Raw genomic sequence first — 15,237 nt, 5'->3', positions numbered from 1 at the left:
GTGTGCAGTTCTGGTGTCCTCAACATGAAAAGGACATGGAACTGTTTGAACAAGTCCAGAGGAGGGCTATGAGTATGATACAGGGGCTAGAGCATCTCCCATATAACGATAGACTGAGAAAGTTGGGGCTGTTCAGGCTGGGGAAGAGAAGGCTGCATGGAGACCTCATAGCAGCCTTCCAGTATCTGAAAGGGGCCTACTAGGATGCTGAAGAGGAACTCTTCATCAGGGACTGCAGCAATAGGACAAGGGGAAAGGGATTTAAACTTAAATAGGGGAATTTCAAATTAGATATAGGGAAGAACTTGTTACATGAGGGTGGTGAGGAACTGGAGCAGGTTGCCCAAAGACATAGTAAATGCTCCGTCCCTGGCAGTGCTCAAGCTCAGGCTGGACAGAGCCTTGGGCAACATGGTCTGGTGTGAGGTGTCCCTGCCCATGGCAGGGGGGTTGGAACTAGATGATCTTAAGGTCCTTTCCAACCCTAACTATTCTATGATTCTACAAAGTGTTTCTAAAGGTGGCTATAATATTTGTAATTAAATCAGCAATTGATCCTTCTGTTGCAGTCTCTAGATGTGATTAGTTTCTTTTAAGATTTTTTTTTTTCTTTTCTGGCCTACTGCTGAAGTTTCCAAAGTTTTATGACGTGTGTGGTGAATAATTTTTCTCGCTCTTTCATTAAAATGTACTTTTAAATGTAAAGCTGGTCTTCACATCCTTCTAACATTTGGATGCAGATTTCTTTTATAGCCAGCTGTTTTCAGTCACATTGTGCAAAACATAGATGTTATATCCAGCTGGACCAATGCAAAGTTCCTTGCTGCTATTTTTAATAATGGTGATGGCAATTTATATCAGAAACCCAGCTCAACAGGATACTGAAGTACCTGGCACTGCCAAAGCAAAAAACAAATAGAAAATTCCTCAAACATAGAAGCTCACAGAAAAAGAAACAGCTTGCTGGGACTGACGCTGATGTGGAGGAGGTAGACTCTTCTTGGCTTCCATGTTGACCATGAGATGTTGGAGGTTCTCTCTGACTCTGTTCTGCACAGCATGAAGTAGCTGTTTATACCATAGCTGGGGAACAGGGACCTGGGAAACCAGAGCTAACTGTGTGGACTAAAGCCCCAGTGGTACTTCCCCACCAATCCTGAGTGCAAACCCTTTTCCACAGCCTAGTGGCTTACAGTTCAGACGTATTTTTAACAATCTCTTTTAACAAATTAATTTATTTTAGTTCCCTACTTGAGGAGTTTTTTCCTGTGCTTGGAACAGATTCTCTGTGCAGGGTTTCCGAAGCCTGTTCTGACTTCCAAATCAGCAGCCTTTCTATTATCCCGAGCTTTCCTCTTTATACATCTGCTTCTTCAAAATTTCTTGTTTAAGGGTAGTCTTTTGTTTTCATTGGTAGGTCTTCACATTGGCTGGTGCTAAGTGATAAGTATCTGTAGTTTGGTTTTCTGCCTCTTGTCTTCCATGTTCCCTGTGGTTCTAAACACAGCTCACTTCTTGTGGCCTTTATAGAGGCTTGTGTGCCATGGCAACAAAGAGAAATCCAGCATGTTTTTGTCGCCTCCATCTGAAACTATGTGGCAGCACTATGCTGATAAAGAAATTGCCTTACCAGCCTGCTTACTGGTAGAGAGAAAGTGGACAAAGTGCATTTTTATTGTCTGTTTTCTGCACAGGCTTTTAAAGAGAACATCAAACTTAATGGCCATGGGCTAAGCTGGAATTTGGTATACTGCACTTGGTGCAGACCGGCTCAGCAATGCTTTATGATAATGTCCTTCACAGGCTTCTAGAATGGATAATTTTGGCTAATTTGCAGCTGAAGCAGAGGCTTAGACTCCTGCAGCAGCTGTCACTTTATGAAGGAACTGAGCTTTGTATCAATCACAGCTTATGAAACATCTTTAGAATAATTGAGAAAGTGTCCAAGAGCAGAACAACTTCTTTCCCTCCTGTTTATGAAAGAGATTCTCTTGCAGAGTGTGGCAATTTTGAGACACTCCTAGGTAAAATGTGAAAGAATTTAGGCAGCTGCTTGACTCACAAGGTTAGAATTACTTTCTTCCTGCTTGCATTCTTTTTGTTATACAATCGAAGTTTGCTTTCTCTTTTGGCAAGTAAGTAGACAAACACAGTCCTGATTCAGGCATCTTTCTTTACAGGAACTACTGACTTGGTTCTCTTTCATTTTGTTCTCTCTGCTTCATGACTCTCAGCAAGTAACTTTTCTTGTTCTATTCTTTAGCAAGAAATCATGCTGCATGTTTAAGGGAAAAATCCTGTCCTCTGCTTGGGAGGAGTTTCCTCCTAGAGCTGTCAATTGTTTGTAAATGACTTCCCTCAAGGAGATATCCCAGGTTGTTTCTTTCACCTGCTCCTCAAAAGACAGCAATGAAAGCTAGGGTTCTGCTGACTGTTTAATTAGAGATGTAGCTCTTCTGATGCTTTTACACTGGACCAAATTACACAACAGAATTCATCTCTTGATCAGGTACCACCAGTCCTGTTCCAGTTCCTAATCACTTACCTCATGTGCACTGCTGGAAACAGTATTTTAGGCAGTGAGTTTTTTTCTGAAGCCTTTAGTTGCAGCCAATCATTTGGACCTGTTGATACTTCAAGGTAGTATACTGTGTTGGCTGAAAAAGTAAACTGAATGCCCCACTGTGTGGACTCAGTGCATCCTCTGATGAGTGCGTGGAGTTCTCAGGCTGTATTTTTCTTTTTCCCAAGCGCACACACGTTGATGTTGGGGTGTGCTCCATGACCTGCTGCCTTTCCAGATCCATGGGCAGCCTGTAGAAAACCACCACCTGGCAGCCTTACAGCACACTAACGTATTCACACATTCAGGTGTACAGCTTGCCTCATCTGTGCAGAAATCTTCCTTTGCAGGCTCCACAGGGATGTGGCAGGAGAGTCTGATGATGAGGTTAACAGATGCACAGATGTTCTTGGTCATCTGGCACATGTCCAACTTCACTGTGGGAGTAGTCACCCATCCCAAAACTAGGTGTCTAAATCTGTTTGTGGATGCATCTGTGGTGACTGCTGTCTTGGAAGAGGCTCCGATCCCCACCAAAGTGTCTAAGAGTTATAGTAATGCAAAAATTAAAATCTCTGGAAGCATTCTTTCAAACCCAGCTAGGTTTTGCAATAAAAAGCAGCAATGTATGGCTTGGATTTCAGGTTTGGATGCGTCACCCTTATTGGAGAAAAACAAGTAATAGTGAGTAACCAAAGTAATGGATGTGATTAATAGGCATTGGCTCCAAATTTTATTTTATTTTATTTTTCACCAGGAAGAGGCTGCTGGGAAGCAGCCTTAAACTGACTAAAATCCATTCATTGTGGTGAGGTTGGTGATATGGACATTACATCACTTGAGACTCATTCCAGTTTTAAGGCCAATGCTGTCTGCAAGCTGCAGCTGGTAAAATCTTCCAGTGTGGCTTTGTTGCCATCTGATTTGTGTTTTGACCCTGTCAGAAGTTGGGCTGATAAAGACAGTAGACCAGGGAGTATTCTTATACTAAATGCAACTGGTAAGATCAATTACCTACTGAGGGCTTAGACTAAATTGTGAAGTGAAACTGGCTAGCAGTCTGCATTTGTGGAGTGATCCTGCGAAACAGATTTCACCTTGTACAAGGAGCAAGGCTGGAGAGACGTGCAGCTTCTAGAAAGTGGAGCCAGGAATAAAGAGGATAAAGCAAGCTGATCCCACTCTCCCCTAAAACCAAACTTTATTTTAAAATACCATATTCCAAAAGCACAGCTGATATCTTTAAACACATTCACATATGGAAGTTTCACTGTAGCCAGATTTGTATTTGCTTTTTGGGAGTGTACTGAAGCAATCCAAGACTAATAAAAGCCAAGGGTAACTCTGGCCCAACCTGTGTAAGTGGGCTCTCTTCATGTATGAGGTCTTAAAGTGGTTTTTATTGCTCTGCTGTGAGATTTGAGCTATTTGGGCTTTAAAAAGTTCTTAGCAGGGGCCTGGCTCTGCTTAGCGATACTTACCTCAGACTTGATGAAAAGGTGTTGGCATTTATGAGTGTCCTTCCCATATCTCTGACACAGGGGATCATTTGTTTGTTACTGATGTCACATTGCTATTTTATATAACATCTGCAGTTTGAACTTAGTAAGCAAACAAGCAGCAAAAAAAAAGGAGAATTTGCCCTGAATGAGCACGTCATCTGGTGCAATAGGAGTGCTGCATCTAGTCTCCCACAGCTGAAGACCGGTAAAATGTGAATTTTGCCAGCTGAAAGGGACCATAGCCCAACTCTACTTTGCCACATTGCTGGGTTTGGCTTCCCTGCATGTTTTTGAGAGTCAAACTGCATGACTGATGGAAAAGAAAGGCTCTGTTTTCTTGCCTGTCTGAGCTCTGGGAAGGGGGACGTGGATGTGAAGATTTCTGACCTGGAATCGCCTCCTGAAGGATATAATTGGAGATCTCAATTCAACCCAGCTTCATAGGGACTTGTTTATATTTGGAAGTTAAATTACCTACGTGTACTTCATAACAGCCAACAGGAGTGGTGTTGAGTGTTTTTATATTCCTGAGACATGCGGGTAAAAGAAAATACCACATTGTCACTTCTAGAGCTCTGAATGACATGGTGGTGGCTGTGATTTATGAGGGTGTTGTACTCTCATCTATCACTCAGCCATCTCTCAGATGTGTTATTGACATCTGCAGTGCTAGTTAGCGAGGGAATAAAGATGCTTGAACATGATGTTTTGGCATCCAGCTAAATGACCTCCTTATTACAAATCATTTAAAATGTATAAGGGAGATGGTCCCATTTGAAGGTTTTGATTGCACAAAACTCCACATAATACAGTTCAATGTGTTAGGTGGAGAATGAACACTTTGACAGATCAAAAATAACCAAGAAGGGAGACAAAGCTAATTTCAGTATTGGTGCAGTTCTGCCTCAAAGTATGGCTGGCTGTTTGCCCTGGGGGTTATGGGAATGCACAAGGCATTTGTGCTTAGAAATTGGGGGTGAGTGGGGGGAAAAAGAGAAAATTCCCTGTTGTAATGAAAGGGAAGTCTTTGAAGTGAATACTTTGTCAAATTTTGTCCATACAGTCCATTTCTTTTTTCTTTTTTTATTAGGGCTGGAAGGATGTGGCTGATGCAAAGAGAATGACTCAGGTGTTACCATGGGGAAAATGAGAAGAGTACTAGGATTTACAATGTGGGATTCTGATGTAGTCAGTAGAGTTTAGCTGGATCTTGTAACGTGGATACCTTAGATAACTTTCTGACGCTTCTGCATTCACCAGGTTTTGGTGCTTGTTATGGTTTAGAGGTCAGCGGCAACAGTAGAGACTTGCCTAATTTGCAGCTTTTTGCTACAGGAGCCAAGGAAACAGACTACTATGAGAAACCTCCACAATGCTCTGTTGAAGGCAAACTGGCAGGCATTTAAAAGCAGTCTGAGATCAATATTGCTTAACATCTTCAATGATGACCTGAATAATGGGACAGAGTTTGTAGATGGTATGAAATTGGAAAGGAGAGTTGTTACAACAGGGGTAGGGACCCCAAGGAGCCTCAGTGAGTTGGAGAAACCTTATGAAATGTTGTGAAGTTCAACAAAGGCAAGCGCAAAGTTCTTCACCTGAATAACCTTCTGCAACAGCATAGGCTAGGGACCAGCTGGCTAGAAAGCAGCTCTGCAGAAAAAGGACCACTGGGTTTTAGGGGACAAGAAGTTGAACATGAGTCAGGGGTGTGGACTTACAGCAATGGTGGCTAAGTGGGTACTGGACTTTACTAGTAAGAATATTGTCAGCACATCAAGGAGAGGGTTATGAACTCTATTTGACATTCTGGTACTCTGCTTAACTGGAATGTCCAGTTTGCGGCTTCCCTGATCAAGAGATATGTTGAAAAACCGAAGTAAGTCCAGTGAAGAGCCACCAAGCTGGTCAAGGTGCTGGAGCACACAGCATATGGGGAGATATTGAGAGACCCAGGTTGGTTCAGTCACAAGAAGAGAAAGCTCTTTCTGTTTTCTACTAGCAAATACGTGGCTCTATGGAAAAATGTTCTTGGAAACACACAGTAAAAACAATCAAACACCAAAAGCAATAAACACAAGTTGCAGCAGTGGAAATCTGATTAGATGCAAGGAAAAAATTATTCACCTGGAGAGTGGTTTAGCCCTGGAACAGGTGCCCAAGGAGTTGGGGAATATTTATCTGTGGAGCAAATCTTGCCTGAGCAAATTCCTGCACAACCTGACATAACATCAAAGCTGGATGTGCTTTGAGGAGGAGGTTGGACTGGGTAGAATCCAGATATTGCTTCCAACTAAATTATTGTATGCTTTATATGCTGCAGTCCCAACAGGTGATTTTTTTTCCTGGTTATATTTTCAATGTTAAGTTTTACAAAAAGTCCACATAAAAGAGGCTTTTAAAATCTTGGTGCCTTAATATTTATGCTAGGGTATTTCATCCCCATCTGTAAGTGAACTATAGAGACTCTTTTCTGCTTTTCTGCTCATTTTGGCTAGTGCAGGTTGAGCTGGAGAATTGAGGATTTCACTGCTGGTATTTGTGAACATGGAGGCCTGGTCTATGCCTGAAAAATCTGGGTGTCTAGGGCTACATTTATGCTAGCAGTACCACGGCCTGGGCACAGATACTGGAAATGGATCTTTTGTACTGTTAAACTGCAGCATGGTCCATGGCATGGTTTGTTGCCTTGGCCCAGCTAACACTCTCCTAGGCAGTCCAGAAGACAGTTTGAGGTTAGTTAAAGGAGAGGGACTGGGTGACATCACTCTGTTTTGGAGGGTAAGAGTGTTTAAATAGCATGGCTGTGGGTTGTTCCAGCACAGCTGGCCTCAGGACCAGGGTAAATTTTCATTTACCAGTGGACACGTAGCCAAACAGTGTTGACTAGACATGGGCACTGTTAAAATGCAAGTAGGGACTGCAGTGTTAGGACCTTCTGTGGCAGAGCTACAGAAGAAGCTATGGAGCTACACAGAAGATGCTAGGTATCAAGGGTTATGTGGAAAAACTCTTATATCTCAAGTTACATCTGTATTGGTAGAGGGGACGGTGAATGGGCTAGAGCAGGGTCTCACAGCTGCCTGGAGGCAGTATGGCATGATTTTTTAATCAGTATCATGGGCAAGGCTATCCTCTGTTAGAGAAAATAACTACCTGATAAAGGTAGCATCAGAATTGTGCTCACCTGTTAACAAACACATCATCAACTCTGTACTGAATACAGTGAAAAAGAGCCTACTGCCTGGCCCTGTGGCTGGCCGACCTCATGTCCATGCATCTAAACCCTCTACCATGTACTCCTGCTCCTATACTTTCTATCCAAAATATCTGGCAGGAAGTGGGACTTCTACATATTAATGATTGGGTCTAGCTCTGTTATGTCTCAGAGTATATTACCTGTTTGGGATAATCATGTAATCTTGCTAAGGAGTAGGGTAGCACTTAAGCAAGGGGGATAATGGTGTATCTGGATTTGAGCCCTGTTTGTTTTCCTAGTGCAGATGATGGAGACTGCAGCCTGCTCACATCTGCATGGAAGGAGGGATGTCATCAATACCCAAATATGACTAATGGCGGTTAACAAAGCTGGTGAGGTTAGTGTGAGAGTATAGGACAGATAAAACCCCTGGGCACATTTTAAATGTGCTGAATCTACAGATCTGGCACCTGAAGAGTGAGTCCGGTACCACCAGTTAAGGTGGAGGGCAGAGTCTGTACTTTGTTACCACTCATTCCTACAAAGGAAGGCTGACTATCTCTGGTAATGACATATACAGAAGACTTGCTGTGCCTATCACAGGACCAGTAATGGGCAATTGCCACTCTCAGGCAGAGGCAGTGTGCTCCTGCGCTGGCGGGCAAGGCAATTTGTTATTATGGAGTGCAAACAATAGCAAACAAAAGAATAGGTGCCCTCTATGAAATCTTGTGCAGTGCTTAGAATTGATGAGTTTCTTTAACTGGACATTTGACAAAAAGACAATAAATCAGGATTGCTGTGTGCCAGATGTTTCCACTGGAACCTCTTGACACTGGGATCAGAAATACCCTAAGGAAGTTTTGGTGGTTCACTATGAAAATGCTCACATGGGGCCCTGTTTTGTCATTTGCAGCATATGAAATAAAATGCTGCCTTTGATTTGAGAAAAAAACCCTCTAGGCTTAGTTTTCTGTGGCTTTCCTGTCTCTCTCATGGCTTTTGCTGTTCTGCTGGTTCTACCATGCAATACTTTTTTGGGTTCATTTTCCCTTTCCCTGCCTTCTGATCAGTGACCAAAAGGGGTTTATAGTCCCTTATCTATATCTTTCTCATTGCTTTTAACAACAGCTTAATACTGAAGGAATGTCTTGTCATTCTAGCTTTCCCTTCTGCTTGGCCCTGGCTAGACAGTGAAAGCAAGCTCTCAGTTTAGCATGTAAAAGCTTGAGAGCTAGTCTGTACAAATCATTTTCACCTTAGTTGAGAAAACAGGCACAAGCCATCTGATAGAAAACAGTACTTGGCAAAACATTTACTTTTAGAGCTTTCCATATTCTAAAGTCCTGATATGAGAAACATTCCTACTTTCATGAAATAAACACACTTCACAGAATATTTCTACTTAGATGGTAGACGGTAACATAGTTATTCAATCCTCATTGTCCTTCTTAGAAATACATCTTCTAAGAGCAGACCATAACACGATCATGTCTGTCTGAAGATGGGGGCAAGAGATGGTGACTTGAGACAATTCTCCTGCATGTAACAAAGGCTAAACAAGCCTATTCAAACTCTCCCTATCTCTTCCCCTTAAAATGAAACAAGCTGCATTGGGTTTGTGTGGCAAGTCTTTGGTAGTGGGAGGGCTATATGTGTGGTTTCCGTGAGAAGCTGCTGGAAGCTTCCCCCATGTCTGAGTCTTTTCTTTTTTGATCCTTTGAAGTGATCTGCTGTTGTAAATCTTTTTACTTCTCTATGACTTTTTCTTCCATCTGTTAAAATGAAGATCCTGATAGCTGTCTTAGAGTCCTTTCAGATTTTTATAGAATAAATGCTAGGTGAGAAGGAAATAGTTTTATTACGAGTAGCCCTTTCCCTTTGAAAACAAGCTATCTTTTATTTATTGCCTTCTTTATGCCGTTGTATGGGGGTTTCTGATTCTTCGCTGTTCTTTTTGCTAATTTTCTTTCATCAATTTACAGTTTATTAGAGGTGTTTCAGGATCAGATATACCTTCCCATGTAAACACAAAGATGTTTCAATACTCATGAAAACTCGTATGTTTGTGCTCTCACAGTCTGAGTCTGGTAAATGTTTTTAGGCAATTTCTGATGTGAATGAAAAAATACTCACAAATAGGTATCCCTTTTCCCTTTTAGAGTGTCAGTCGGCTACTGCTCTCCAGCTCATGATCAAGCGCTGTCATGGGAAAAGAAGATGCAGCATATATGCCAGCACCTATGAATTTGGAGATCCTTGTTACCCAGGCATCCGAAAGCATCTTAATGTCATCTACACCTGTGGTGAGCCATGAAATTCTCTTACTTTAACTCTCACTGGGGTATGTGTTTTATGAACAGTGGTGTGTGAAGAACAACAGGACTTGTAATCATACATAAAAACTGAACTTCCAGTTGGCTTCTGGTGATTCTTTGGTCAACAAGGGAAAGCTCTGTGGATCACCTGAGTGGTTTAAATCTGTCTCTTTTTCTACTTATTGGCTTGATAGAAGAAGCAGAAAACATAGAAATGATATTTTGTTAACCCATTCAACACTGCCTCTGCAAGGCAGGAGAACGTGGTGGTGAAATCAGTCCATGCAGTGGATGCTTAGATCCTGAATGTCAGCATCCTGCTGTTTCATCAGACTGCAGTGAAGTTGTGGTTATCAATAGGATCCTTATTATTTTATTCTGTATTACATTTTGAATGGCAGAATATGACAATCGCCAATCCATACTTATCCACGACATTAGTAGAAAATCACTCCCAAAATCTTCAGGTGAACACTGCAACATTTTCCTAACAAAATACTATTATTTGGAAAAACTAAAGAGTTGAACTCTCAGTCAGGAGCTTTAGTCACAGTGTTGACCAGACTCCTACCTGACTAGTCATCTTATTTTGCAATAGAGAAAAAAATTGTTCCTGTGTGAGCTCTTTGTTATGAAAACAACATCAGGTCTGCTTTTTCTTCCAGTGATGACATTTTGGTCATTTGCATTTGATACTTTTGAAAATATTTGCTTCAGGGTTTTGCTTATATAGTGGTTGCTAGGATCAGCGCAGTCTCTCTGTCCCTTTCTACATAACTCTGGAAAAGGAAATTCTGGTGCTATTTTGAGTCTGCTGAGCAGATGGGGGGGCATGTAGTAGAGGAGGTGCTGGCTGTGTCCTCAGACAGCAACAGGTCTGTGGGACAGTCTCTGTGTGTAAGTGCAGGATGCTGAATCTGGTAGACAGTATTTGAGATGGAGTTACTGTAGCATTTTGTATAGTTGCTATAGCATGGCGAATATACAGCACCTTGACGAGCAGAGGATTGATGCAGGAGCATCAGGCTCTGAGTTTCTGTCTGGCTGTTGTTTCATTTGGCAGGAGTGGCAGGAAGGTTAATGTTTGTTTGGTTATTATTTTTTCTCAGTTTCTCTGGGTTTTGGTTGAAATGCTGTAGCAAGAAGTAGCAAGGCTACCCATGCAAAGCCCTGTGAATTTTCTAGCCAGGAAAAAATATAAATATAAAAAAATCTCATAAAGAGACTGGAGAGAAGCTGATCTTCATAGGGATTGACAGAAATGAAGGCAATGCAGCAAAATAGGAGCTCCATAACTCAGAAATCCAGGGACAAAACAGAGCCCCGGGATGTATTTCCAAGAGAATATCTCCTTCAAAGGCCTCCGCAGCTTTATTCTGGCATTGTGGTCCAGTCTCAAACTCCACCACAAAAGGCAGTAATGATCTCTTAATCTAACCTTGACTTTTCTAGTCATAGCTTAACTGCACCAGGAAATGAATTATGGTTGAAAGCACAAAATGGCATGATTTGCTTTTTAGTGGGTGAAATCTGCCTCATCCTTTGAAAGTAGCCATGGCTCCTTTTCAAAACCATGATCTCAGACATGTCTCTGAGCTGGATTTTGGGATCACTAGACATCTATTTCTCCTCTTAAAGAGCAAAATCCTTCAAAATGTGAAAACCAAATAAACAAGAAATCAAATTCCAGTCCCGTGTGCTTGTGCTGGACAGAAGTAAATCCTGTCATTCTTTAAAAACAAATGGCAATTTGATATTCTTATGGTTTAGAGAACAATTGCAGTGTAGAAAGCCTCCTGTTGGATGTCCCTGTTTCAGGTTTCCATAATGCTGCAGGCGTTATTGCTCCTGGTATGGTGTTTTCCTACTTTCACAAAGCATATGGGAGTGAAAGGGAACAGGCTTTGACTGACAAACGTGACCACACTTTCCTGTGACCTATATCTAGATACATATATCCCTGTTTCCCAGCTCTTCCGATTGGAAATACTTGATTACTGGAGCGTAGGATGCAGCTTTGCTGTTATTCATTGGAGAGCAGTGAAAGACAAGGGGTGATCCTTGCATAAGCTTGGGAAATGTGGTGTACAGAACAGGTTTCTCTGAGCATCACTTCAAGCATTTCTTGTTGCTGTTTGACATAGGTAACTTTATCACTCTCTGAGACCATTGTCATTCGTCTGACCTGTGAGAAAAATTGCAGTATGTTCTTGGCCAGTGTTACCAACCCACTGTGCTGCTTCAGAAGAGGTGGTGAGAGCAAGCATATTAATGAATGTGGAAGCATATGTAGGAGGGTTTTCATGCAGACCTTTCCCATGTGAGAAACTTTAGTAATTATGGGGATTGTAGGGACTCTGCTCTTGGTGCTAAAGCATAGGGAGGGCTGGAAAGAGAAGAATATGTCATCTTCTGTTAGCAATTCATGAAAGACTCTGTTGAGGGAGTAATTTATGAGGTGACAAAAGGTAGTACTGATTGAAAACTCATGTGAGCAGAAATCATGGCCCTTCTGCTGACATGGCCTTTGTGACAGGCATTAATGCTGGTGCTGGCTGTGTAGACCAATGACTAGTGAAGAGCTAGTGAGGCAACTTATCTCCCAGTCCTGGCAGGTGAACATCTGCAAGTGTTTCTCAGATCAGCACATACAGTCTGTTCTCTGGCTTGACAACAGGAGCTAAGCCATATTCTGGATCTCCAAGAGGTAAATGCATGAAGCAGCAGCTTTTCTTTAAGCATGTCCAAATTTTTTGGAGGTTCACTACTCTAGCCTTATGTTTTATTGGACATAAGAATTCCCGCCAGACATCCACAGTTTTGTTGGTGAATCTGGTTTTAACTAAAGGTGTCATCTAACCTTTTGCCCAGCTGTATTTTTTGTAATAATTTGTTGTAATTACTCCAGCCAGTGGGAGTGTCTCAAGTCAGCAGTTCTCCCTATCATGTTATATCCCCCTGCATCTTACTTTAAATGCCTGTTGGCATCAGTTAGCTGAGAGGGAAATGCTACAAGTTAGCATGTATGTACAAGATGATTGAATCAAGCAAGTAACCAGCAGCCCGATGTGATAGCGATCTCTTGTGTGCATTAGGGTCCCATTAGCCCAGCCAAAGAAACAGATGAAAAATCCTCCAATGTGAAAACATTCCAAACCTGAATCTTGGCAGGAGCTGAAATACTAAATTTTGGCCTAGAGCCAGGTGTAGCTAATGGGATGGTGTGGAAGGAGGGGTTTTCCAGTATGTGGGTCCCATTACCGCATTAATAGATATATTTTTTTTTTAAGGAAAAGGCAAATTAAGTCTGGGAAAGCACATAACACATGCGTTTTCTTTCTGAGTGTGGGCAGCTCTAACTAGAGGGGGATTAGAAAAACAAAATAGCTCTGCCTTTTCTTTAAAATACCCTGAAAGTCTTAGAGAGTAACAGCAAATAAAAGAGTGTTAAGGCAACTGAGAACAATAGTGAAATAAAGACTTAATAGAAGTCTTTTTTTCTGTCTCTCTGTCTTTCTTTGGTATAAAGCATTGTATTTGTAGTATCTGTGGGTGCCTTGCTAGTGGTTTTGTACTTGCTGGCAAAAGTTACTGTGGTGCCAACCTTTTCTTTTTTACTTAATTGTCCACTTATTACCTTCAAAGACTCTCCTTAATTCTCTAGATCTCTTTCCTCTCTAGTACACTAGACTTGTTTTTTTGGCCTCTGCTGAAGTCCTAACCCATCAATGTATTAAAACCTGCTGAATTTTTTCACGTGCAAAAATGCCACTTGGATTCAAGGAAGTGTTTAAGTGTGTGCTTTATTTTAATACCATGCATAAATACCATGAAAGTTAAATATTTTCTCAAATGCTTCGTTGAGTGGGGATGAGGGGCTTGTCTGTGTGTAAAGAGAAACCTTATTCTTAGCACCGAAAGTTGAGGGAGCAATTCAGAGTGCTTACTGTCCTGATCGCCAGACCTGCCTCCCTTGTGCAGTCAGTGGTGGCTGTAAATGTAAACCCTCTGCTAAGTACTTGCTGTTCTTTAAATACAGCATCACTTGAAAATGGCCTGATGAGAAAAAAAAGAAAGAAAGAAAAATGGGGATTGTGACTTTCTTTGTGTCTAGGTGTGTTTCAGAGGGTTAGCTAGGTCCTGTTAACTGGCGGCTTTTCAATGCCTTTGTTAGACATATGTTGGACAAAATGGAGGAAATGTGGGCTTGGATGTATTTTTGATGGGAATATCCATCGTGCTTTTAGGTGTGTGTGTGCCTCTTGCTTGATTCGTGCTCAGTAGAAAGGGGTCATTGGGCTGAGAGCTAATGAACTGCCATCGTAACTCATAAATTTCTTGGCAAAATCCTGCAGTTTTGCCATATTAATAATCCTGCCATCCTGCTTTATGAGGCGATAAGCTGGGTCTCAGAGGCCAAGCGCTTCACATCCTGATGAGAGAACTGGACAGGTAAAGGATAAAGTATGAGCGCAGGGACAGCAGCTACTGTTGTTTTGTAGTGTCTGCTGCTGGGAGACCAAACTGGGTCAGTGAGAGACGTTAGAGATGCTCTGGGGTGATGTGGGTGTGCTGACCTTTGAGTACTTGAGAAAGCAGTCTAGCTTTTGCCAAAATGTTGTGTTTAAATACATATTCTATCAAGTTGGACTAGAGGCAGGGTCTGTGCTAGACAAGAGAGCTCTGAGGTGGTTACCCTCATAATGGTGATGAGGAGGGAGGATAAAGAGCTGCACCAATTCTCTCCCATCATTTCAAAGGGACTGTGCTCTAGTCCATTAGCTTCTGTGCAGTAAATCTATCAATGCCTCAGGCTAGAAGAATGTAATGGTCCCTTTTGCTCTTAAAATTTATGATTTCATGAATATACATAATGTATTTTTATCACTGAAAACAAATGATTTTTGTTGCTATAAAAAGCAGTGTCCAGGATCTGCCCTTTTGAAGGAGGGCAATGCAGGCAAGGTCTTGCTAGAGAAAGACAGAAACAGAACATACAATGCAGATTTCCTTTCTTCAAAAGTTGAAATAAAATTGATGTTTATACACAAATAAACATTTTAGGCAGCCTGGCTTTAGGGATACTAAAGATATAATGTTTGATAATATCTACTTAACTGGGATTCTTGTGTTGTACTGTGAAGTAGAACTCAGAGATATGTTGATTTTAAAATCACAGCCATGTAGTTTGACCTACCAAATAAATGAAGAGTAAGGTCATAATAGAATTCCATTATGTGACCACATTTAATGTCAAGACACTGAGTTCAGAGATGGTTTAGAACATGTTCAAATCCTCTGTCTTATTTCCCAAGATAACAGAATTTTGTCCAGTAATTTTTGTATCAAGCCTATGCTTTTCTTCAAGCTATAGTGTATGTCTTAAAAAGCTATCCAGTCCTCACAAAATGACTACAAATAATGGAACATTCATGAAGTGAGATTCATCTGACCAAGTTTAGACAAAAACCATAGAGATTTATAGTGTAGACATTCCCATCTGAGAAAAAAATCCTCTTACAGGTAATGGAGAAAAACAGCTGCTTTAGAGGCACAAATCATCTCATCCTAAAATAGGTGCCTGAAAGAGATGAACTGCATGATAATACCATTGTTTTCTACATACATCTATTGGTTTCCATTCCTACTATTTGA

General features: G+C 41.4%; 1 protein-coding gene across 3 annotated transcripts in view; it reads left to right on the top strand.

Moving 5' to 3' along the window:
* EVA1A (eva-1 homolog A, regulator of programmed cell death) overlaps positions 1–15,237 on the top strand; it is a 202,963-nt gene that overhangs the window by 91,360 nt on the left and 96,366 nt on the right. For all 3 annotated transcript variants that reach the window (XM_057427660.1, XM_057427657.1, XM_057427659.1), the window contains exon 5: positions 9,427–9,570. In XM_057427660.1, coding sequence (XP_057283643.1) covers positions 9,427–9,570 — 144 coding nt within the window. The remainder of the gene's footprint in view (positions 1–9,426; positions 9,571–15,237) is intronic.

The sequence above is a fragment of the Pezoporus wallicus genome, unplaced genomic scaffold (genome assembly GCF_028554395.1).
Source record: "Pezoporus wallicus isolate ANWC-B61680 ecotype Strahan unplaced genomic scaffold, APGP_CSIRO_Pwel_v1 contig_6464, whole genome shotgun sequence".
Classification (NCBI taxonomy): Eukaryota; Metazoa; Chordata; class Aves; order Psittaciformes; family Psittacidae; genus Pezoporus; species Pezoporus wallicus.
Note: the sequence above shows the minus strand (reverse complement) of the source record. Positions and strands in the feature narration are given on the sequence as shown.